This window comes from Magnolia sinica, chromosome 4, assembly GCF_029962835.1.
Source record: "Magnolia sinica isolate HGM2019 chromosome 4, MsV1, whole genome shotgun sequence".
NCBI lineage: Eukaryota > Viridiplantae > Streptophyta > Magnoliopsida > Magnoliales > Magnoliaceae > Magnolia > Magnolia sinica.
Window position 1 is genome coordinate 25397035 of NC_080576.1, and position 24490 is coordinate 25421524.

Here is a 24490-nt window from a genome sequence, read left to right on the forward strand (position 1 = left end):
CGATCTATCTATTTTAGACTCATGCCTTGATGTAAGTGAGAAAAATGGATAAACAATGTGAATAAAATAATAACCATCATGTTTAGAGGTAGGCATCGAGTTGATTCAAACCAAGTTAGGGCGACTCGATTCAGTTTTGAAAGAGGTTTGACCCGAACTCGACCTGACTCGGTACCGAGTCTAGCATGCCTAACCCGATCCGAGTCCGAGTCTAGCCTGGACTAATCTAGACTGAGTCTGACCCGATCACAAGTACCGATTTGGGTCGAGTCTTAAAATAATATGAGAAAATGGATGGATGGAGTAGATATACAACGCATAGATCAAGGTGGGCCCACGGTGAGGATCCTACAAACATCACTCATCCTGGGTCACAGCTAATATTCCTTGCTAATTAAGAAAATTTTGTAAATATATTTTTTTAATCTTATAAAATTATCGTGAAATGACATGGCCTAATTAAATTTTAGAAGAAAGAAATTAGAGGTGGATTGGCTACCGACAGGAGGTTGAGTAGCTAGACTCACTACTGAAGTGAAGCCACCAAGTCCGTGGGGCCCACCATGATGTATGTGTTGTTTCCACATTGTCCATCCATTTGGAGAGATAATTTTAGGGTATGATCCAAAGAATGAGGCAAGTCCAAAGCTGGGGTGGACCCCACCACAGAAAATAGTGAGGAGAGTGACATCCACTATTGAAGCCTTCCTAAGGTCCACTGTGATTTTTATTTGAGATCCAACCTGTTCATAAGTTAACATAGACATTAAAGAAGCGGAAACACAAATATCTGCTTGATCAAAAACCTTTGTGGCCCTTAGAAGTTTTTAATGATGGGCATACTCTCTTCACCGTTTTCTGTGGTGGGGTCCACTCGAGTTTTGGATCTGATTCATTCTTTGGCTCATGCCCTAAAATGATCTCTCCAAATGGATGGATGGTGTGGATACAAAACATACATCGTGGTGGGACCCACATAACTAAGTGACATCACTTTAGTAGTGAGTCTCGCCACTCAACCAGTCAACCTGTGCGCTAAATCCCCAAATGGAAACTTAAATAAAAATCATAGTGAACCTTAAGTTAACACAAACATTAAAGAAGGGAAAACACAAATATCAACTTGATCGAAAACTTTTGTGACCCTTAGAAGTTTTTAATGGTGGGCGTGACTTTGTCCATTATTTTCTGTGGTGGGGTCCACTCGAGTTTTGGATCTGATTCATTCTTTGGCTCATGCCCTAAAATAATGGTGTGATACGAAACATACATCATGGTGGGACCCACATAACTAGGTGAGGTCACATTAGTAGCGAGCCTTGTTGCTCAACCCATGCGCTAAATTCTCAAATGGAAGGAAGCGGATTGCCCCGTGAGTAAGTCACTGCCCTTAGCGTACTGTGTAAACTCTGTGTGGGTCCACCATGATTTATGTATTTTATCCGCTTTGTCCATCAATTTTACCAGATAATTTTAGGGCTTGAGACCAAAAATGAAGCATATATAATGTTCAAATGGACCACACCATAGGAAACAGTTGAATTGAACGTTAACCGTTACAAAAATTTTCAATCAATCTTATATTTGTGTTTTCACTTCATCCATGTCCGTATGATCTTATGAACAGGTTGGATGACAAATAAACATCACTGTGGGGCCTAGCAAGGTTTCAACTTAGGAAATCATTATCCCCGCTGTTTACTGTGGTATGATCCACTTATATTTGGATATACTTCAATTTTGGGCTCAACCCATTAAATTAGATAGAAAAACGGATGGATGGCATGGATAGACCCCCTACATACAAGGTGGGCCAACTGAGTTTACTCTCGTACTGTACACAGTACGCAATGGGATTTCCAAATGGAAACCGTGTACCGTTTCCGTTATACTTTCCGTGAAATGTAATTTTTAAAATATATTTAATAAAATGGTGACGTGGCATTTACGGTGACGTGGACTAATAATAAAGCTGGATTCAGCCGCTCACTGTTTCCACGAAACAGAGGCCACTTTATTACATCAGTCGGCCATGAGAAATGATCCAGTGCTCCATTACCGTATTAAGCTATGGTGCTCCCAGGTGAATGTGGAAACTTGTACAGTCCGATCAATCGATCTGGAACGTATAATGATATTTAAATCACACTGATCGGATGATCCGATCCACAAATAATTTCCCTTCATTTTTATAGCCGTCCGTTTCTCAAGCCATGATGGGATGGTTAGGATTCTCCGAAAAACTGATTTCTTTAGAACCATAGCGAATACGTTATGGACCCCATCCAACAATTAGAGCACTGGATTATCACTCTTTTGCGATTCAGTTGCAGGAAAAAGCATATTCTACAGCACCATGTGTGGGGCCCACCATGATGTAAGGTCCAAATCAAACCGTCCATTAGGTGCACCCCTTCGTGTTCACCATGTGTCCCAAAAATCAGCTTGACCCAAAACCGAGATGGGTCACACCAAAGGGAACAGTTGGGCTGGGAATGGAGGACGCCCACCATTTAAACCTTTCGAATCCATTCAAGAGATAAAATCAGGGCCTTCCAAAACTCAGGTGGGCCACACCAATCTGATTTAGAGGTTTTGGGCATGATTCACATGGAGTGGTACTGACGGATTGATGTCCACGGTGGGCCCCACATCCGAAGTTGTGGAATAAGCTGATTCAACAAACCTGTTAGTCAGTTACGTAAAGATCCATGCTATTGAACAAATTGATGGGTAGCTCCACAAAGTGCCCTTGTGCCCGTAACAGACGAGTTCTTAATCAGGACCGTTGATCTTGGGAGCCATCATGTCAATGTGATGGAATTATGACAGCCATCTGATCAGAGAGCTATAATTGGACGGCTGACACAAAGCTGGGCAGAAATAAGTACCGGACCGAACTCAACAGGCAAAAAATCACAATTATCTGATGTTCAAAATGGCACAGTCATTGGGTTTCTGCACTAATAGCCCATCCAAGCTGGCCCAGCAGATTAGCATCACAAACAGTTGCCACGTGCATGGTGGGCCCCTTCCCTAGACTCCAGACCTCCTATAAGGTACCTGTGTTATATGAGAGAGAGAGAGAGAGAGAGAGAGAGAGAGAGAGAGAATGGAAGAGAAGGAAGCAGATGATCATGAAAGAGGAGACAGAATGCAAGAGAAGGAAGAAGAAAGCCATGAAAGAGAAGGTATGTATTAAGAAGCCATGCACCAAATTCTAAGGACCTGTTTGGATGACACTTAAAAAAAGAGTTCATCTCATGTTAGTTAATAGTAATAATGGCCATAATTCAATTTCTGACATGGGTGTGTACTAACAAGCTAACCCAAAAAAATAAAAAATAAAAAATAAAAAAATGGCCATAATTCAATTTCTGATTTTAAGTCATTTATAATTAATTTTGAAAAGTTGGTTTGCAAATTCATTGGATTCGGATTCCAGTTTCTTTAGAATTGAATTCCTCAGTAACTTTCAAAATCCAAGTTTCCAAACAACCCCTAATAGATATTGTGTGGGCCCCACCATGATGTGTCTCAGACCTCAAACCGTGCACTTGATGGGTCCCTTTTAGGTTATGGGATATACCAAAAATCAGCCGTATATGGTACTCAGGTAGGGCATACCATCTAAAACCATGCGAAGACATGCCTAAAACATATAAAATTACTTGGTGGGGTCCACATGAGTTTTAAATGCATCTGAAACATGGTATGACCCCTCATCCAAGTGGGACACACACAATGGATGAGCTGGATTTGTGAACCACGTATAGGTGGACACAATAAATGATTATGAATGTTTTAATGGGAGAGTAACTCCTCTCGACTATTGCATGTGGTGTGGTTCACCCTAGTCATGGATTGACTTTATTTTTAAGCTTATGGCCTACCATTGAATGGTGTATCTGATTAATGGGTTTGATGTTCGACGGACATCATGGTGGGGCCCACACAACTCATAGTACTATATATATATATATATATATATATATATATATATATATATATATATATATATATATATATATATATATATATATATATATATATGAGGAAAGTTGACAGCAACGTGCCGTGCAATCACACGTTGTAAATATCTCATCTAAACCTCCTTTAGTTGCGGAACATAAGTCCATCAGTCAGATGTATCATTCCATGGTGGACCCAAGGCTTAAAAATCAAGTCAATCCACGACTTTTATGGGCCACACCACGTGCAGAAGTTGAGAGGGGCTACCCTCCATTAAAACATTCATAATCATTTTTTGAGCCCACCGAGATGTTTTTCACAAATCCAGCCCATACATTATGAGTGTCCCACTTGGATGAGGGGTCAGACCAAGTTTCAGACGCATCCAAATTTCAGGTGGGCCCCACCAAGTGCTTTTATATGTTTTTGGTATGTCTTCACATGATTTTAGACGCTATGGCCCTCCTGAAAAACTCTAAAATTGTAATCAAAATTACTAATGTGATTTTCCTAATTTATTTTTAATTATGTGACACATATAGGAAATGTGTGGTCGGCAACAGCCCACGTCGTCACTGCAGTAATCGGGTCAGGGGTGCTGGCACTGGCATGGAGCGTTGCTCAGTTGGGTTGGGTGGTGGGGCCCACTGTTCTGATGGGCTTTGCATGGGTCACCTATTACACTTCTACTCTCTTGGCTGATTGCTACAGGTGCCCTCATCCAATCACGGGCACAAGAAATCGCACCTACATGGATGCCGTTAGATCATACCTAGGTATCATTCTCAACGGCCCAGATCTTCTCTACTTATTTTTTTAATTGATTTTTAATTTTGATTGATTAATAGTTTCGTTAGCAATTAGAAAAAGAAAATTTTCTTGCTTAATATTACTTGGGACCTTTTTGGATTCATAGCTAGGACTCGTTTGGATTCATATATAGAAAGGAAAGGAATTACCATTTCCAATAAAATTATGTTTCTTTTGATTGCGAAATCCTTTTTTGTGAGAATTCGTGATAAAAGCAATTTTCTATTTACTCTTTTTGTTGAAAATTTATTAAAATAGTTTTCCTAACTTCATCTTAAGAAAATCATTTTCTCATGATGGAAGAAAAATGAGTTTTTAAAAGTTAAACCCATACCACCATGGACTTTTGATGGTGTGATATGTGTCGCATTTGCCAATGTAACCCTAACATGATATAATCCATGTGATTTGGACAATGTCATTACAAAGTCATGTGCACCAAACGTGCCATATAGTCCATATAATCCTTCACTTGACAATCCTTAAAATGGCACAAAATGGACAATGCCATTGCAAATTGCATGATTTGGACAACGATTATTTTTACAGTGTCACATGCACCAACATGTTATTGATTCATGAATTCTACATTTAGGGCGTGTTTGGGCAGTGGGATTAGAAGGGATTAGGTGGGATGGGATTCATCTGATCCTGTGCCAATTCCACTCCATGTTTGGGAAGGATGGAAAAGCTTGGAATTTGATTAGATGGAATTGCATTGGTCCCGTGCCAATTTCACTCAATGTTAGCAAGTTGTGTAGGTCTCAGCATGATGTGTGGGCTATATCCACACCGTCCACCCATTTTTCGAGATTATTTTAGAGCATGGGCAAAAAAATCAGGTAAATCTAAAGCTCAAGTGGACCCCACCATAGAAAGCAACGGGGATTGAATACTTACTGTTGAAAACTTCTTTGGGGCCACATAAGTTTTGGATCTACCTCATTTTTAGGCCCATGCCATAAAATGAGGTTACAAAACAAATAAACGGTTTAGATATTACACATGTATGTTATTCTAAGTCATTTCAAATGATGGTGGGTATATACATTCAATGTACCACTATATTACCATCAAAGCATGACATTAATCTTATCACATGGCAACATGGAACAATCCCTACCATGGGTAATAATTATGTTTTTTGTATCCCATCCCACCTAATCCCTTCTAATCCCACTGCCCAAACATGCCCTTAGCAATTCTTATAATGGCACCAAGATGAACATAGTCATTATAAGTTACATGATTTGAACAATTCCATTACAATATCACATGCAAGGACATGCTATTTGGTCCTAACTTCCGTATTTGGTAACCTTGCAATGTTTCAAAGATGGATAATGACATTACAAGTCATGTGATTCGAAAAATGCTATTACAACATCACATCTAGATCTTTGCATTGACAGTCCTTATAATGACACAAAGATGAACACTGCCATTACAAGTTACATGATTTGGACAAGCCCATTACAAGCTCATGTGCACGCAACAAATGCAAGCCTCACAATGTAAAGGGTACCTAATATCATCATCTCACATGAAAAAATCTTTACTTTTCACTACAGACCCCACATCTAGTACACATGCATGATACTTTTGTTGGGGATTTGAGCTGCGAAATCATACAGATCTAAATCTAGGATAGCAATTCAATAGTAATAAGCAATCACAGAAGGACACAAAGTTTTAACGTGGAAAACCCTTTCGGGAAAAAATCACGGCACAAAGCGACAGAAATCCACTATGAAATAGAAATTACAAGAGAGAGGACTTACTCGATTTGAACAACCTCGAATCTCACCCTTACTACACCTTTGATAACCATAGAACCCTTTTAGAAAGCTTTAGAATTATTTCTCATACCGTAGAAAAGCCCTAGGGACACCTACTTATAGTTTAGGCAACTTTCCTTTCGCACCCTTGCGAAAACCGACTCAAATTTCCGCAGTCTGCTCGACTGGTCGAGGGACCCCCACGACCGGTTGAGCTATCCCCACGACCGGTCGAGCTATCCCCACGACCGGTCGAGCGGCCCGGACACCAAATGGTGAGCTCGCTGGACTTTGAGTCAAGCACTGCTCGACTAGTCGTGCAGCTCCCACGATCGGTCGAGGTTGACCCACGACCAGTCGAGCAACCTAAAAAATTACAGATTTAAGACTTCTGACAACAATCTCCACCAAGTCTTCAATCTTTAACCATATAGCTCTTTGACCTCTTCTCTTATCTCTTCATTACATCATAGCTTCAATCAACGCTTCTCGTGCACAATCCGTCCTTTTTTTACGTTATCGCCAAGCCTAGAAAAGTTGCACAAAACTTGAACTTCTCAGTAGGAACGACCTTGGTAAGCGTGTCTGCTGGATTCACGTTGGTGTGAATCTTTTCCAATGTGACGCCTCCTTCCTTAGGCACCTGTCAGATAAAGTGGTGACGAACATTAATGTGTTTATTACGTGAGTGATAAACTGAATTTTTAGCCAAATTGATAACTCTCTCACTATCACAGTTAACCGGCACGACCTTTTGTTGAAGTCCCAACTGATTTATTATACCTCTGAGTTAAACACATTCTTTAAACGCTTCCGTCACTGCGATATTCTGCTTCGGTCGTGGAAAGAGCTACCACGGACTGAAGCTTCAACATCCAACTGATTGCTCCACCCGCTAGTACAAACGAGTATCTTGAAGTATACTTCTTGAAATCTATACTGCCTGCGTAATTAGAATCCACATATCCTACCAACTTTGTCCCTGTCTTTTCAAAAGTTAAGATGTAGTCTTTCGTACATCGAATGTATCGAAGTAGCCATTTCATCGCTTCCCAATGTTGCTTGCCAGGGTTTGACATGTATCTGCTCACAACACCGACTGCCTGTGAAATATCTGGTCTTCTACAGACCATGACATATATTAAACTGCCAAACACATTTGAATAAGGTAGATGAGATATAACTTGTTTTTCTTCTTTTGATTTAGGATATTGTTCTGAGGAAAATTTGAAGTGAGCCGCGTGAGGAACGCTCACCAGCTTTGCTTGGTCCATCCCATACTCGATCAACACCTTTTTAAGGTACTCTGCCTGCGATAACTAAAGCCTCCTCTTCTTCTCGTCTCTATGAATATCTATGCCGAGAACTCTCTTTGCAGCCCCTAAATCTTTCATCTCGAATGTCTCTGATAACTGAGTCTTTAGTACGTTAATTTCATACATATCATGATAGGCGATCAACATATCATCAATATACAGTACTAGGATGATGAATTTTCCATCACTTAACATCTTGTAATAGACACAGTGTTCGTATTCACTCCGAGTAAATTTCTGTTTCATCATGAAAGAATCAAATTTTTTATACCACTGCTTAGGCGACTGTTTCAGGCTGTACGATGACCTCATTAAGCTGCAAACCTTTTTCTCTGTCCCTTTAACTTCGTAGCCCTCTGGTTGCTTCATGTAGATCTGCTCTTCTAATTTCCCGTGCAGGAATGCAGTCTTCACATCCATCTGTTCCAACTCGAGATCGTATTGGGCAACCAATGCCAACACGAATCTGATAGATACCTACTTAACCACTGGTGCGAATATCTCTGTGAAGTCGATTCTTTCTTTCCGCGCATAACCCTTTGCTACCAACCTTATTTTGTATCTATCTTATTTCCTTTTAAATAACCACTTACATCCAATTGTTTTTCGGCCCACAGGAAGCTCCACCAGCTCCCATGTGTGATTTTTGCGCAATAAGTCCATCTTATCGTCCATTGCCACCTTCTACTTTTCTGTATCAGGCTCATCAAGAGCCTCTTGAATAGTAGACGGATCCCCCTCATCTGTAATGAGGGCATATGCAATATTAAAGTCATCCTTGTATCTTGTTGGTAACCTGTAATCACGTGGTGAGTTCCTTCTCACAGGTGGCTACTCCACCTGATCCTGTACCTTGATCTTCGCATCTGTCTGCTAAGTATTATCGTGTCAATCCGGATGTCTACGATAAACCTTTTCGGTTCCTCTTACTTTTTTTTATCATTCTTGCGAAATAGAGAGCTTTCATCGAATCGACGTCACGGCTAGTAATGACCTTGTGTGTGACCTTGTCGAATAATTTGTAACCTTTCACACCAATGCCATAGCTAACAAATATATACTTTTTGGCCCTATGGTGTCACGCCCCAAACTTCGAAACCGGGCTCACAAAATTTCCGATCGCCGAATCCGGCGCCGACAACCTCCATAGAACCCCATTCTCGGATCCCAGCTCCCATTCGCCAGGTTTTGATCCTGAGATGCTATGAGGATGATTTTCAATATCAGTTTGATTCGTAATAAGCATAACCAAAGGCATAACCCACAAACAACAACCAAAAAGTCCATCACATTTCCACTATGATAAAAAACTTTACAAGTACAATGAGTATAAAGAAAAATACAATGATAATGGACAAAAGCTCCAAGATGATTTGCTATGCGCTCCTGCCTCAGCGCTGCTGTGGTCCAACATCACCTGCACGCAACGGTCATGCATAAGCTTATAGGAAGCTTAGAGGGTGGTGTAAGTGTGTGCGTAAGGTAGTAATACAATTATGCAGTATCAGAGTAATACGAAATATGCTGATGAATCCATGAATACCATTAGCCGTACCAAGGCTATACGATGCGAGGCATGGATGATGTCGGCCGTACCGAGGCCATGCGATGCGAGATGCAACTGAAGCATACAAATCCTCATCTATGTCCACATATCAATACAGCTCAAATCTGGAATATCACCGGGGTCTAGTACACTTCAAACCAGATTGCCGCCCCATCGCGCTCAATAAGGTGAGTGGAAGAGACCTCACTATCAGCCTGCTAATATCGGGCTCGACTCGTCGATAGCGGACCCATTCCTCGAGCTGGTCAAACTCAACCTAACTTTGCCCCCTCCTCTCGGGCGGGTAAGGCCGCACCCCCTTCCAACCGACCACGACACAGTGGAAAGCGCGGCCTTCTGGTAATCGGCACTCAGCGCTCATGTACCCACTCGGTCTAGACGTTGGAGCAACCTCTTGGTACCATAAGGGTTTAAGGACTTTCACCCAGGGATATCTATAGCACCCCATGTAGAACAAGATTTTCGGTATCCAATCCTGCCAACCACGATACGCCTGTGGAGGCTATGGCCTTGATGTCGCTAGGGCGTACAGTAACCATGTCACACAATGCGAAATGCATGAATCATACTATCCAGTCATGCAGCAGTCCTGCGCGTATCGTGCGCTCATGTAGGGCAATACCGCTTATCTGGCAGCCCATAAACAATCTACCTGAAGACATATGCTATGATCAGTCACTTCGCATATCAAGCACACATATGATGCGTATGATCATGATTATGGAACTATACTAACATGTTATATAGTGATGGATTATGTTCATCACGTAGATGGGCCTAGGCGGCCTACAAGTATGGGCCTAACAATAGGCCCTAAGGAGAATTATAATGCGGACATTTAACCAACATTATTCTTACAATGTGGACGTCAAACCATCATTGCTCCCAAGGCACGGCCGCCACAAACATGATTACTCAAACCATGGTAGGGTCACACATTGTAATGGACTTGTGTACATCCAATTGGGCCTCGACCCATGGGCCTTAGATACAACAAATGGGCCGCATAACATGGGCCTTATGTATATTAGGTGGGCCTTAATGGATGGGCCATAACTACATCAAGATGGGTCTAATCATATGGGCCTCATATATATTAAGGTGGGCCAAATTAAATGGGCCAATTTAAATGGGCCGAGTCAAATGGGCCAAGTCAAATGGACCGATTTAAATGGGCCGAGTCAAATGGGCCGATCCAATGGGCCTCAGGTATATCAATCGGGCCCACCCTTATGTACGTTGAGATCCGACCCATTCACAAGTTAATATAGGGATGGAGGAAATAAAAACGAATATCAACTAAATAGGAAACTACTGCTGCCCTTAGAAGTTGAACGGTGGATGATACGGTCCATTATTTAGATGGTGGGTCCACTTGAACTTTAGATCTGATTCACTCATTCTCCCATGCCATAAAATGATCTCATAAATGGTTGGGCGGTATGGATGCAACACATGCATCATGGTGGGCCCCACCATCCAAACCGTGGACGGTGCAGATAAGACACGTACATCATGTGGGGCCTGCAAGCTAGCTGCTGATAAGAGGAGCAACTACATAGCTGCCGTGCATGCAGCTTGCTGCACTCCAAATGGCAGAGGTGGGTCCCACGTAGGGCTCACCAGCACACACACACACACACATATATAATATAATAATATATTTAAAAAATAAATAAATAACGTCCAGGCCCTGGACGGCCTAGACAGTACATTCATCAAGGAGGCCCCACACGTGGGGTGAGTCCCACGTAGCACGCATTATGGTGGGCCCATCTAAATGGAAGGATGGTGTAGATGGGTCTCATGGACCCCACGCCAGCTGACACTTCACTGTTGCCACCGCCACTAGGGATGGATGCCAAGACCTCAGCGTTGAAATGAGGTATCTTTCACACAGTCTACCACGTGAGCTATGGGGGCCCACCGTTGAAACGAGGTACCTCCATTCAGTCTGCCAGTGAGCTATGGATTTGGGAGGAGGGCCCCACCTGGACGTGGCCCCACCGTTAAAGGTGGTGGATGGTTTGGATGAAACACACATCAAGGTGTGGTCCATTAACAGGGTGGAGGATGTGGATGGGTCATATGGACCCTACTGTCAGCACACTCCACTGTTAGCATGCCCCCTGACAGTTGACACTTCAATGTCAGCCACACCCTCCATTTGCGTCCAGCGCCCTTGGACGGACGGTGTGGATGAACACTTCATCAAGGTGGGTCCCACATGGCCCACCTGTTTTGGATTAGCCTGATTTTTGGTGTTTCGCCCATGGCACGTACCAGCCATGAGAACAGTGGGGTCCACATCAATGGATGGCGTGGATCATGCATCAAGTGGGCCATAGGCCATCATACACAAGATAGAGAGAGAGTCATCGGCGGGGATGGAGGGGCCCCGCCACTATGGGCCCCTCTTTGATACAAAGCCTACATCAAGGTGGGTCCCACCACAAGTGGGCCCTTAAATCACAAAACAAATAAATAAGTGGAGATCCAAGATCACCCACCGCCTTCTTCTTGCTCCCTTGGCTTCCTTTGCTCCTTAGCTTCGATCCTAACGGAGGAGATGGAGTTTGGATGGTTGAGATGGGAGATGAGGGGGGTAGGAAGTGGGCCACACTTGTAGCTTGGGAGAGATGGGAGAGGCTTGGACGTGGGATTGTCTTTGGGTTACTTGGAATGAGTTGAAAAAAATGGGAGAGTGGATTGTAAAGGGAGAGGGATGGGTGATGGATGTGGTGGTGATGGGTGTGTAAGAGCTTTTTAACTTTAGGGGTAAATGTTGTAAGAAAAGTATGGGCTTGTAAGAAACTTTTTGACTTTGGGGATTGCTTGGGGATGGGTGAGAGGTGATGTATACTTGACATGTACTTGACATGATGGGATTGATTGATTGATTGATTGATGTGACATCTCGTAGAGATTCTCTCGTAATTCATACGTGCGGCGTTTTCCTCGCACCGAACGCTGGCCCACATCTCCTGGCCAGAGTATCGCATCAGCGCGCGAGTCGCGGCATCGGAACCGCGGCGACGGCGCAGTCGCTAGGGTACAAGTCTTGGGTTGAGTCGACTCGGGTTAACGGCATATGACTCAGGGTCGTGCGTGATGACCTTGCGTGTAACCTTGTCGAATAACTTGTAATCTTTCACACTAATGCCATAGCCAACAAAGATATACTTTTTGGCTCTATGGTCTAGCTTATCTCTCTTAACTGATGGTACATGAGAGTAAGCTTCACAATATCATATGCGTAGATCTGAGTAGTCGATTTTTTTAACCACTCCATACTTTCTCTGAAATTTTACATTCAATTGCCGTTGAAGGAGATCGGTTCACCAAATAACAAGCCGTGTTAATGGCCTCTGTCCATAAGTCCTTACCTAACGTAACATTACTTAACATGCATCTGACCATCTCCATGAGAGTCTGATTCATTCGCTCAACTACACCGTTTTGCTCAGGCGTGTGGCGCACTATGTTGTACCTGATGATCCCTTCATCCTTGTAATAATCATTAAATTCAGTAAAAATAAATTCTTCACCATTGTCAGTCCTTAAAATCTTTATTTTTCACCCTGATTGTTTTTCCACCATTGTCTTCTATTGTTTGAATATGGTGAAAACTTCGGATTTACGTTTCATGAAGTAAACCCAAACTTTCCTGGAGTAGTCGTCAATGAATGAAACAAACCATGACGACCCCCCAATGGAAACTTCTGGCGATGACCCCCATACGTCAGAGTGCACATAATCAAGCACTCCCTTACAAACATGTTTTCTAGATTTAAAAGACAATTTAGATTGTTTACCATATATACAATGCTCGCATATATCTAAATTAGAATTTTTAAAAGCTGGAATCAAATATCGATCAGAAAGTACCTTCATGCCCCACTCGCTCATGTGACCCAGACGAGCATGCCACATACGTAGAGACGTGGAGTTTGCAATAGCTACTGCCGCTCCACCTGCTGAAGTGCTCCCAATCAACCTGTAAAGGTTTCCGTGCCTCTGCGCTCTCATAACCACGAGTGCCCCTTTTGAAACTTTAAGGACACCATCAATACCGGTGAACTTGCACCCTATAGCCTCGAGTGCACCGAGAGAAATCAAACTTTTCTTCATATCAGGAACGTGCCTGACGTCAGTCAAAGTACGCTCCATTTCATCAAACATCCTGATGCTCACCGTGTTAATAGCCATAACATTACAGGCATTATCATTGCCCATAAAAACCTGTCCACCATCGCATTCCTTGTAACTGGTGAACCAATTCCGATGAGGAGTCGTGTGATATGACGCCCCTGTGTCAAGTATTCACTCGTCTTTATGATTGTTGTGTAAGTGACCAATCATGAAAATAGATAGAACATCACCACCAATTGTTTCTTCATCAAATGTGACAACATTAGCCTCCTTAGAAGAAGCCGCTGAATTTTCTTTCTTCGCTGTAGAACTTCTACAATCCTTCTTCATGTGTCCAAACATCCTACAGTTTCAATACTTTAATTTTCATTTGCCCTTACCATTGGATTTGGATCTAGGTCTTCAAGATCTTATATCTCGCTCAAAATCTTTACCCCTTGTAATCAGTGCATCGGAAGATGCCCCCATGTCGCCGTTTAGCTTTCTCATAGCCTTCCCTTGAAGGGCTGAGATAACGATGTCGACATTCAGAGTTTTATTTCCAGTGCACATTGTGTCCCTTAATGACTCATACAATGCAGGAAGAGAATTCAACAATATACATATTTGTTCCTCATCTTTAACTACTTCCTCCAATCCAACAGCTTATGCATAAATTTATTAAAGTTGTTGATATGAGCTTCTAGATCTCTACCCCTGCCATCTTAAAGGTATAACATTGTAGTTTCAAGTGTAGGCGATTTTCAGATGACTTCTTTGCGTAGATGTTCTCTAACTTCATCCACAAATTAGCCGCAGTTTTCTCCCTCAAAACATTATAGAGAACCTCAATCGTGAGATATAAACAGATAGAGGCTAAAGCATTACTATCAAGATTTTCCTATTCATCATCTTTCATGGTAGATTTTCGCTCCTCAAGAGCCTTAATCTTGCATTGTTTGGTTAACAGGCTAATCATCTTAACCTTCCATAACTTAAAATTATTTTTGCCTAAGTACTTCTCAATATCAAACTTGTCGTTTCCCATTATTACTAATCCTGCAAATTCAGATTTGTGCCCCAACGATTGATTTGATACCACTTGTTGGGGATTTGTGCTGCGGAATCACACAGATCTAGATCTAAGATAGCAATTCAATAATAATAAGTAATCACAGAAGAACACAAAAATTTAATGTAGAAAACCCTTGCGGGAAAAAACCACGGCACAAAGCGACAAAAATTCACTATGAAAAGAAAATTACAAGAGAGAGGACTTATCCGATTCGAACAACCTCGAATCTCACCCTTGCTATACCCTTTGATAACCTTAGAACCCTTTAGAACCCTTGGAAAACTTTTATAAAGCTTTAGAATACATTAGAATAGCTCTAGGGACCCCTATTTATAGTTTAGGAAACTCCACTTACGTACCTAGTCTGGAAAAGTTCGGAAACCGCCTCAAATTTACGCAGTCCGCATCAAATCCAAAAACGAAATTGCATAACCTCGACTGGTCGAGGAACCCCTACGACCGGTCGAGCTATCCCCATGACCGGTCGAGTGGCCCGGACACTAAAAGGTGAACTCGTTGGACTTTGAGTTGAGTAGTGCTCGACTAGTCGAGCAACTCCCTCGACTGGTCGAGGCTAACCCACGACCGGTCGAGCAATTCAAAAAAGACAGATTTAAAACTTCTGACAACAACTTTTACAATGGCAAGGTTATAGGGTGCCCCTTTAAGTGTGGGTTGCAAGGAATTCACAGTACAATTGCTCAACATATGTCAATGTGCCAATGTGCACAAGTGCTACCCTTTAGCTTCAAGTGCTCACATTCCAACTCCACATACGTCGATGTGCCAATGTGCACAAGTGATACCCTTTATCTTCAAGTGCTCACATTCCAACTGTGCTGAAGTGTCTCTTGTGCCTTATGTGTTACCACACATACTTCTTTAAGCACTTTACATGTGCCATATGTACCACAATTCAATTTCAAGTGCCCCACATTTGTTGTGTACGCCAAATGTTTATGTGTTTATTTTTTAGAGATCTATTTGTGCTCAATGTGCTAAGCTAAACACATTAGAATAAATGTTAGAATATATTTTCAATAATAAAAATCTATTAGCAAATAAAAAGTTTGAAAATAGATATTCCAAATTTTCTTAAAAGATAGCGTGTAAACAAGCAAGGAAAATATATTCCCATTCTCACGGTTTCTAAAAATAAGATTTCATGAGAGACTATTACCTTTCTTGTGTTTTTTACCAATCAAAAAAGGCCTTTAATTTCTACTAAGAATCTAATGATAAGGTGTAATGCGTGGGTGAAACACATGCAAGATTTTTTTCTGTCAACGTGTCTTGCGTAGAATACCTGAGGGTGCAAAACGTGGGCCACACCATAAAAATCACCTGAAGCAAAGCCACATTATTTTCAGGAAACCTATAAATAGCGAAGGAGCTCAACAAAACAAAATGTCTCATACAAACTTAATCAAACAAATCAACTAAATCAAACCTATCCTAGCGGTCCTATTAATTATTCTTTATATTTCTTAGCATAATATATCTTTTACATTCCTTAGCGTAACTAGTAGCTTAATCGTACATTAGGAGTAATTGTAATCCATAGCGGTAATCCTAGTCTAGGGTCATATGCTAGACGAATCCTATTTCAATACAAGCGGTTCTTCTTTTAGATATGTGCTTTGCAGTTACTCCCTGTAGTCGACGGTAAAAGTTTCTTGTTTACCCATGAATCTAAAAGTCATTTCGTACATCATGCATTTCATACATCATGCAAGATGCAATCCATTTTTGGAGGACGAACTGTACCCTACAATAATAGCTTGATTATCTTAAACAGCTTATAAGTGGCTAAATAGGGGTCGATCACCTCAGATATCGATTATATATAGTCGAGTTTAACGTATCTGCCTATTTTCGCGCTTTGGGTCAAAAGTGTTTAGTTAGGATTGAGTGGTGAAGCCAATTTTAGCACGCCACATGTATTACACGTGTATAAATTTGAAACCAGGAGGCAACAGAAGTTACTTTCAATATTCGTTCATTTTTCAAGTCATGTCTCATAAAAGTGATTCCCAGGACCGAACCATAAGTAATTTCAAATTATTCATTGGATTTCCTTTTAATAAGTCATCATGACCTTCCATTTTATGGCCATTGATTGGATGTTTTAGAATTGTCCGATTGGTGTGATTTCTACATGAGAACTACATCTAATGGACATTTCAGACCAATCTATTAAAGTGTCCACGTATCCTCCACGATCACTGAATCATTTCTCATATGCATAAGGAAAAACCAATGATATCTATCAAAGTATGCCCATCCATTTTCATGAACACAGCCACTGTATTTGGGGCATACTTATAGGTAAATCCAAACCGTTCCCCATTAATTAATCAATCCTAACCTTCAATTAATGGACATCAGTTTGTTGAATCTGAACAGCTAATTAGTTTCCATATTAACTGTCCATTTGATCCCACCACTCAGCATCACCCTTTTACTTTAATTTTTTTTGGTTCTGATCGACCTCATAATGCGGCTCACGTTTTGAACGGTTTGGATTGAGGATATGCAGCTATATATAGAGATGGCCATACTCTGCCACAATATCAACTTTGATACTCAGCAGAGCGTGATGGATGATAACACAAAGGCACTTTGTAATTGCATACGTGTCATACAAGTAATTCAAATTAAACTGTCTGAACTGTGGGTCCCACTATATATGTATTATAAGAAAAACATCACTTTCGTTTGATTATTCCATTATTGGATTGGTGGACGGTCAAAAATGAAAATATCCAATGATCCTATCTCAGCCAAGAAGGGTCCATGAATCAGCGGTTAGGATTATTCAACCAATCTGATGTTGGGCCTATGACTAATGGACGGTGGATTCCATAATTTGTTCGCTTCAATTTGAGTTGACGTATGCCACGTGTACAATATCTGAGTGCCAGTGTATCAAGCCCTATACACTGCAGAACTCCTCTATGTTTGTATGGTAACGTATGGATGTTTGAATGCATGTGATGTAGGGCCCACAGAAGTCCTCATGTGTGGGATCGCACAGTATGCAAATCTTTGGGGAGCGATGCTGGGCTACACCATAACTGCTGCCGCTAGTATGATGTAAGTGCCTCCGTTTTTTTATTAACTGTGGAATGTGGACAAACTAAAATTCCGTGCTCATGCACCATGGTTTGCTACTCATGACACGTGCCTTCATCAGGGCCGTTGATCTGATGGGATGTGGAGAGAGGATCTTCCAATCTGGGCCATTGATGTTGGGGGCCATCAGATCGATCATTTGGATCACCAAACTATGGGCCAAAGATGTACGGAATCCAATGAACCATACCCAACAACAACTTCGATTGAAGAGATACTGTCTTTCGGAAACGAGCGCGGGTTCGGTGGATCCTTGACAGTGGGGCTCACTTTGATTTATGTGACTTACATCCACGCCGTCCATCCATTTCGAAAGCTCATTTCAGTGTTTGATCCCAAAAATGAATTAAATCCGAATCTAAAGTGGACCACACCTCATGAAACAGTGGTGACTGAATATTCACCATTAAAAAACTTCTTGGGGGACACTGGAATGTTTATTTACCATCCAATCTGTTGATAAGGTCACAAAGACTTGTATGAAGGGACCACACAAATATCAGCTTGATTCAAAACTTCCGTAAGCCACAAGAAGTTTGTAATTGGCAATCACCACTGTTTCCTTTAGTGTAGTCCCCCTACGATTTGGGTCAGGTATATTTCAAAACCGGGTTGAGTCGGGTCAGTCCTAACTGTGTCCGACTCGACTCGATGCCCAGCTCTAAAAATTTCTTTCCACCCTTTAATTCCAACATTCAAACAACCCTCCCGTGTATCTTTTTATAAACAGGGCAGTGAAGCGATCGAACTGCTTCCATAGAAACGGGCACAGTGCGAAATGCAATGCTTCTGGAAATCTATTCATGATGGTATTTGGGGCATCAGAGATCTTCCTATCTCAGCTCCCAAGCTTAGAGAAGATAACATGGCTCTCTGTGGCAGCAGCCGTGATGTCATTCGCATACTCTTTCATTGGACTTTGCCTTTCTGTAGTAAAATTGGCTTCTCATGGTGAATTTAAAGGGAGTTTAGCAGGTGCTGGAACTGGTATTAATGGAGTAACTGCATCTACAAAAACATGGCATGTTCTACAAGCTCTTGGAAACATCGCTTTCGCTTACACTTTCGCAGAGGTCTTAATTGAAATCCAGGTTAGCCATACATTGCTAATGTCTCATTCCACTAGTAAATTGCAGGATATCGACAAAATGAGCGACTCACATGCAGAGTTGGTTATATCCAAACATGACTATTATGCAGGACACCTTGAAATCGCCTCCTCCTGAAAACAAAACAATGAAGAAGGCGTCTATGTGTGGAATTGGGCTTACAACGGCATTCTATCTATCGCTCGGTTGCATAGGCTACGCGGCTTTCGGAGACAATGCTCCTGGCAACATCCTTACTGGTTTTGGATTCTATGAACCCTTTTGGCTCGTGGACATTGCAAACTTATGCATCGTTCTCCATCTATTAGGTGCTTATCAGGTAAATTCTACATTTTGTGAAGTGAACTACACTTAAAAAGAGTTATTCGATCTGTCGACAACAGAGTATGAACACCCATCTTCATGCTCATAGTTGCTATATTCGCCTCGCATACCTTGATCTAAGCCATTCAAATAGGTTGGCCACTCCACCTATGGTGTCTCTACAACTTAAATGAAGAGTTCCATGCATCCAAACAACCCCTCATGTAGGCTACTCGACGTTTCCCGAGACTGATCCATCAGATTTCATTGATTCTCAGGTTTACGCGCAGCCCATTTTCGCCTCTGCTGAGAAATGCATTGCCTCAAAGTGGCCTCAAGCTGAGTTCATCCACACCATCTACACATTTCGGCTCCCATTTGCCAAAGCAACTTCCTTGAGCTTAACACTATCTACGCTTATATTAAGATCAATCTTCATTGCTTTCGCGACATTGGTGGCGATGTTGTTCCCCTTCTTTAATGCCATCTTGGGCCTTCTTGGCGCACTGTCGTTTTGGCCGTTGACGGTGTATTTCCCAGTGAGCATGTACATGGTTCAAGCAAAGATTACAAGGGGAATGCCCAAATGGGTTTTGTTGCAGGGCTTGAGTTTTATTTGTTTAGCTGTTTCTCTTCTAGCCAGCATTGGATCTGTGACAGATATTGTAGAAAGTCTCAAACATGCCACACCTTTCCAGACACATTACTAAGGGTGAGCATTAGATTGGTATTTTCATTACTAATCATATGATCATTGATTTCTGTTATGGCCCACTTGTAGTGATAGCATAGGTTGCAGCAAATCATGACTGTTGATGTAGAAAAGAGAACTAGAGTTATGGGGTCACAATCTAGTGGGACCCCATGACTGATCAAGATTCAAGAGGCCCAAATAACTGCTTGCTATATTCCAATATCAGATAATCCCACTAAAAAATAAAAAAAAACAATCTAAGAACAGACCTTTTTATTCATAAAACACCATTCCACTAACAGAAACTCGAGTTCAATATCTCATTACACTATAATGGTGTACAATGTACATCATTTATTATGATACAATCATTACAGCATAGTTCTTATCATCATACAACACACAACACTCACTATGGCGAAGATCTAGAAATGTAAGAAAAATCATTACTTATCAGAACAGTCATTGGGCGGTTGAGAACCGGTAAGAAGCATAAGAAAGTGACCCAGATTCCCAGTTATGATGGATGAGTTCTGCTTTCGCTCTTTCACCAGCGGCCCCAAGAGCTACATGCAAAGGGTAGAAATGATCTGGCCATGGGTGTGCCATCTTTGCGTAAGGTGCCTTCTCATCATAATGGTTCACCTCTTCATGTCTGTCATAACCACAAGAAACAATTATAAAAGTGTGTTTTTTAATCAGTAATTCAAAACTGTAAAGTATCTTTATTGCTGTTGTAATGACAGGGCGTCACATTTTGGTTCCAGATTTGCCCCTGGGTGGAGTTACCGATGTACAATGTACAAAGATGGGCAGATTTGGAACATGAGGTTTGCTCAGCTGTGAGAGTTTCAGGCATGGTCGAGTGGCGTTTTCATACTACCCGCATTTTGTAACTCACATGTAACACAAGTGGCATATACATACCTCACTCAGGTCTATCCAAATAATGGCCCCATTGTGGATGGAGTGATCCTGAAAATCGCACAGATGGGCTGATGTTAACTATCTGACCGCTTTCTTTCAGACCATCCATTTGATGGTCAACAAAGAAATGGTCCCCATCATCCCATCAATGGGATATTCAGGCAATGTGCTATCCATATTTTGTGGTCCAGATTGGGGTGAATGCATAGCTCATAAACAGAGGTTGAGCTGAAGCCTGGAGCACCAGAAGCACCACTTGCTCAATTTCAACTCCTCTTTTTTTTAAATTGTGTGGGAGATGGGAAGTATCCATAAAATCTCATCATGAAACAAGAAAAACACAAACAGTTTGTGTGTATGCATACATGCACATGTAAATGTGAGAGCATACGTGCAAATGCGAGCTTGGAACACGCTTACCTTCCATTTAGAAGTGATTCTTTGAGCCATGTATCAAAGTCGAGGGCCCATGGAATGACGCTGCCATTGTTGGGTCCAATGGCCCTCAAGTTATGTGTAGCACTCCCTGACCCGACTATAAGGACGCCTTCCTCTCTGAGTGGGGCCAATGCCTTCCCCATGTTATAGTGGTGTGTCCCGTCCAACTCAGATTGAATAGAAAGCTGACACACCGGGATGTCAGCCTCCGGGTACATGAGCATGAGTGGGACCCATGCACCATGGTCCAGCCCACGGGTTTTGTCTTCCTTTACACGCTTGAAGCCAGCTCCTGTCAGCAATTCCTTCACCCTCTTTGCCAGTTGGGGTGCACCAGGTGCTGGATATTTGAGCTGGCGAAGTGAACAACATTCAAGTTAGTTTATAAAGGCCATCTCTCTCTCTCTCTCTCTCTCTCTCTCTCTCTCTCTCTCTCATTTTATGAATGCTAACGTCTAAAACATTCCAAACCTAATCCAGGAGTTGCAGTTATTATAACAGATCAAATTGCAATAAGCTAGATATATAACAAGTTCAATTTACAAAATCTATAATCTAAAAGAGCAAGTCAGTGCCTTTCAGAAAAAAAAGAAGTACAAGTCAGCATCTAGATAAATAAGATTTCTCAGGCACCACTCAAAAATAAATTCATGAAGGAAAGTGGAATGTCAAGGAAGAAGTACACGTTATATAGAATGAGATGGCTGAAAGAATTAGGAAAAGGGCATAACATGTTTTAGGATTAGAAGGAAAAGCCAATCATATGAGGAAAGTTGGTGGTGGAATGAAGATATACAAAAAGCTATTAACGAGAAACATTCATGTTTCAAAGCCTAGCAAGGGACTAGAGAATGAAAATCTTGAACAACATAGAAATACCAAAAAGATTGCTAAGAAAGTAGTAAGTGGTGCTAAACTTAAGGTTTATGATGATCTTTACAATATAATAAATAAATAAATAATTTGAAGACATAGGGTGTCCACCCCCCCTTTGAGGCAAGACTATTCCATGCAGATTCACGCAATCACCCACACCCACATGTATCGAGTAATGCCGAGGAGGGAAGTTGAACCCACACCTGTAGGAAGCAAACCCATGGTGATGGCTGCTCACCCGAACCTCATTGGGTCTTTACAATAAATTTGGATGCGAATCTGAGAAATATGTCTTCATACTTGCAAAAAGGAGAGAGATGAAGAGTAGGGGCTTGGATCATGCTAAGTGCATTAAGAAAGATGACTGGAGGGGGAGAAGACAATGTAAGAAATATGTTTTCGAACATGCAGAAATAAGAGAGGAAGAGTTGGGACCTAAATGGCTAAATCATGTTAGGTGCATTAAGAGAGATGACCAAAGGATACAAGTTGAGCACAAGATCAATGAAAGGTGGAGAGGCTATTTTCAAAACTTATTAAATGACAATCACTCTGAGAGCATAGCAATAAAAGTAACCATAAACTCAAAGAACATTTGAGTCCATATATACATTCATAGAATTAAGATTTGAAGTGGAAGAAGCTTTGAGAAAGATGAAAAATGAAGTAAAAGAAGCTCTACGAAAGATGAAAACAGGGAAGACCCTTAGACCAAATGGAAGATTAATAGAGGTTTGGAAGTGTATGGGAGATATTAGGTAATTTTGGTTGAAAACGTTGTTCAATAAGATTGTAAGATTGAATAAAATGAAAGGCGATAGTGTGATGTAAGAATAAAGGAGACATACAGAGCTGCACCAACTATTGGGGGATTAAACATAAGAGTCATACTACGAAACTTTCGAAAAGAGTGATTGAGCAAAGGCTAAGGTATGAGAATGTATCAGAAAATCAATTTGGTTTTATGCAATGGAGGTCTACATACTACAATTGAAGTTTTTTTTCCTACAAAGGGACACAGCAGAATCAGGTGGACTACCACGTGAATAAATATGTTTTGGGTGTGATTGTACATCTGCTCCCTGTAGCGTGCCACACACCTGAGATTTCGATCGAGACAATTCTTCATACATAGACAGTAAAAATGAAGAGGCGCTCCAGATCCATGGTCTGGATTGGCCATACCAACCATGGGTGGGCCCCAAACAGCTCGCCCACATGGTAATCACCGTACATCTGAAAGTATGTGATCATTCCCAGGGATGGAATCCATTAATTAAAACGGATACAGATTGCGTCCTGCCCATACCAGGACGAACTCGGTCCAGGCAGGGGCTCTGTGGGGCTCACCGTGATGTATGTGTTTCATCCACACCGTCCATCCATTTTGCCATAACATTTTAACCACACCAATGGAAACAGTGGTGATAATGAAGGAAAAACACATCAACCTGTTCATAGCGTCAATAAACGTGGATGAAGGGAAAACACAAATATCAGATTGATTAAAACTTCTACATCTCCCAAGAAGTTTTCAACGGCAAGCGTTCAATCCCCTCAGTGTGGTCAACCTGAGCCTTGGATCTGGGCAGTACGCAATCCGTACTCGACCCGACAGATCTATATCACGGTGGACCCCGCAGATCCCATGGGCAGGACGGAATCCGTTCTCAACCAAAAAGAAGATAACAACGCAAGTTTCCGATACCGTACAAATTAATGACAAAACTATCCTCCATTTTTCTCTCACCAAGTGCCCGAATGAAGGGCTTTTTGGGAAAAGAAACTTTCAAAATGAAAACAAAAACGAATGGATATGCAGACAAAGAGAGAGATAATAAAGATGGTGAGACCGACCTCGTACATACGCTTTGGGAAGCCATAGAAGTCGTGGATGGTTCCGTTGCGTTGGACAACGTTGACGGTTGGATCGGACGTTTCCCAGTGCCCGGATATTATCAGAATCGCTTTAGGTATGTCCGGGAAAACCTTATCCTTCCACGATTTCAAGAAATGCCTCGCTGGTAGTGACTCGTCTATGGAGAGAGTCGGCGATCCGTGAGATAAGAAAAACGTATCCATCTTACAATCTTGAGAGAGTTTTGCAAGAAGAAGCTGCGGGAGGAACGGCAACTTATAGGGTTATTTTCGTTAAACCCAAATATAGTCTCGCGAGTTAGATGGAGAAGGACCCATCGCGTTACATATGCTGATTTGATGCTCCTGTGAAGCATCAGATCCATACATAAGATGGGATTCTCGTGAAGATTTTTTAATCCATGATCAAAAGATAAATTTCAATTCATTCGAATCTTGGATTTGGACGACCATGTTTCTCGCCATTCGTGTGATATTTGGA

At 41.6% G+C, this 24490-nt stretch overlaps 2 protein-coding genes across 2 annotated transcripts; one reads left to right on the forward strand and one right to left on the reverse strand.

The window, feature by feature from the left end:
- The first annotated feature begins 2840 nt into the window (after positions 1–2840).
- Positions 2841–19963, forward strand: LOC131242830 (amino acid permease 4-like). The gene is made up of 6 exons (XM_058241732.1): positions 2841–3191; positions 4515–4748; positions 17652–17745; positions 18515–18875; positions 18985–19212; positions 19475–19963. The coding sequence occupies exons 1-6, from the start codon at positions 3113–3115 to the stop codon at positions 19904–19906; spliced, it is 1428 nt and encodes a 475-aa protein (XP_058097715.1). The 5' UTR covers positions 2841–3112; the 3' UTR covers positions 19907–19963.
- A 185-nt stretch (positions 19964–20148) lies between these two features.
- Positions 20149–24270, reverse strand: LOC131242831 (4,5-DOPA dioxygenase extradiol-like; the record flags this gene model as incomplete). Its single annotated transcript, XM_058241733.1, has 3 exons — positions 20149–20545; positions 21238–21608; positions 23989–24270. Coding segments are annotated over 3 exons (846 nt in total), but the record flags the coding sequence as incomplete, so codon positions are not given.
- Between the last annotated feature and the right edge of the window lie 220 nt (positions 24271–24490).

Coding starts and splice junctions, on each gene's coding strand:
- LOC131242830 (XM_058241732.1), top strand. CDS start 3,113: ATGGAAGAGAAGGAAGCAGATGATCATGAAAGAGGAGACAGAATGCAA. Junction 17,746..18,514: donor ACTGCTGCCGCTAGTATGAT/GTAAGTGCCTCC, acceptor TTTTATAAACAG/GGCAGTGAAGCGATCGAACT. Junction 18,876..18,984: donor AGGTCTTAATTGAAATCCAG/GTTAGCCATACA, acceptor ACTATTATGCAG/GACACCTTGAAATCGCCTCC.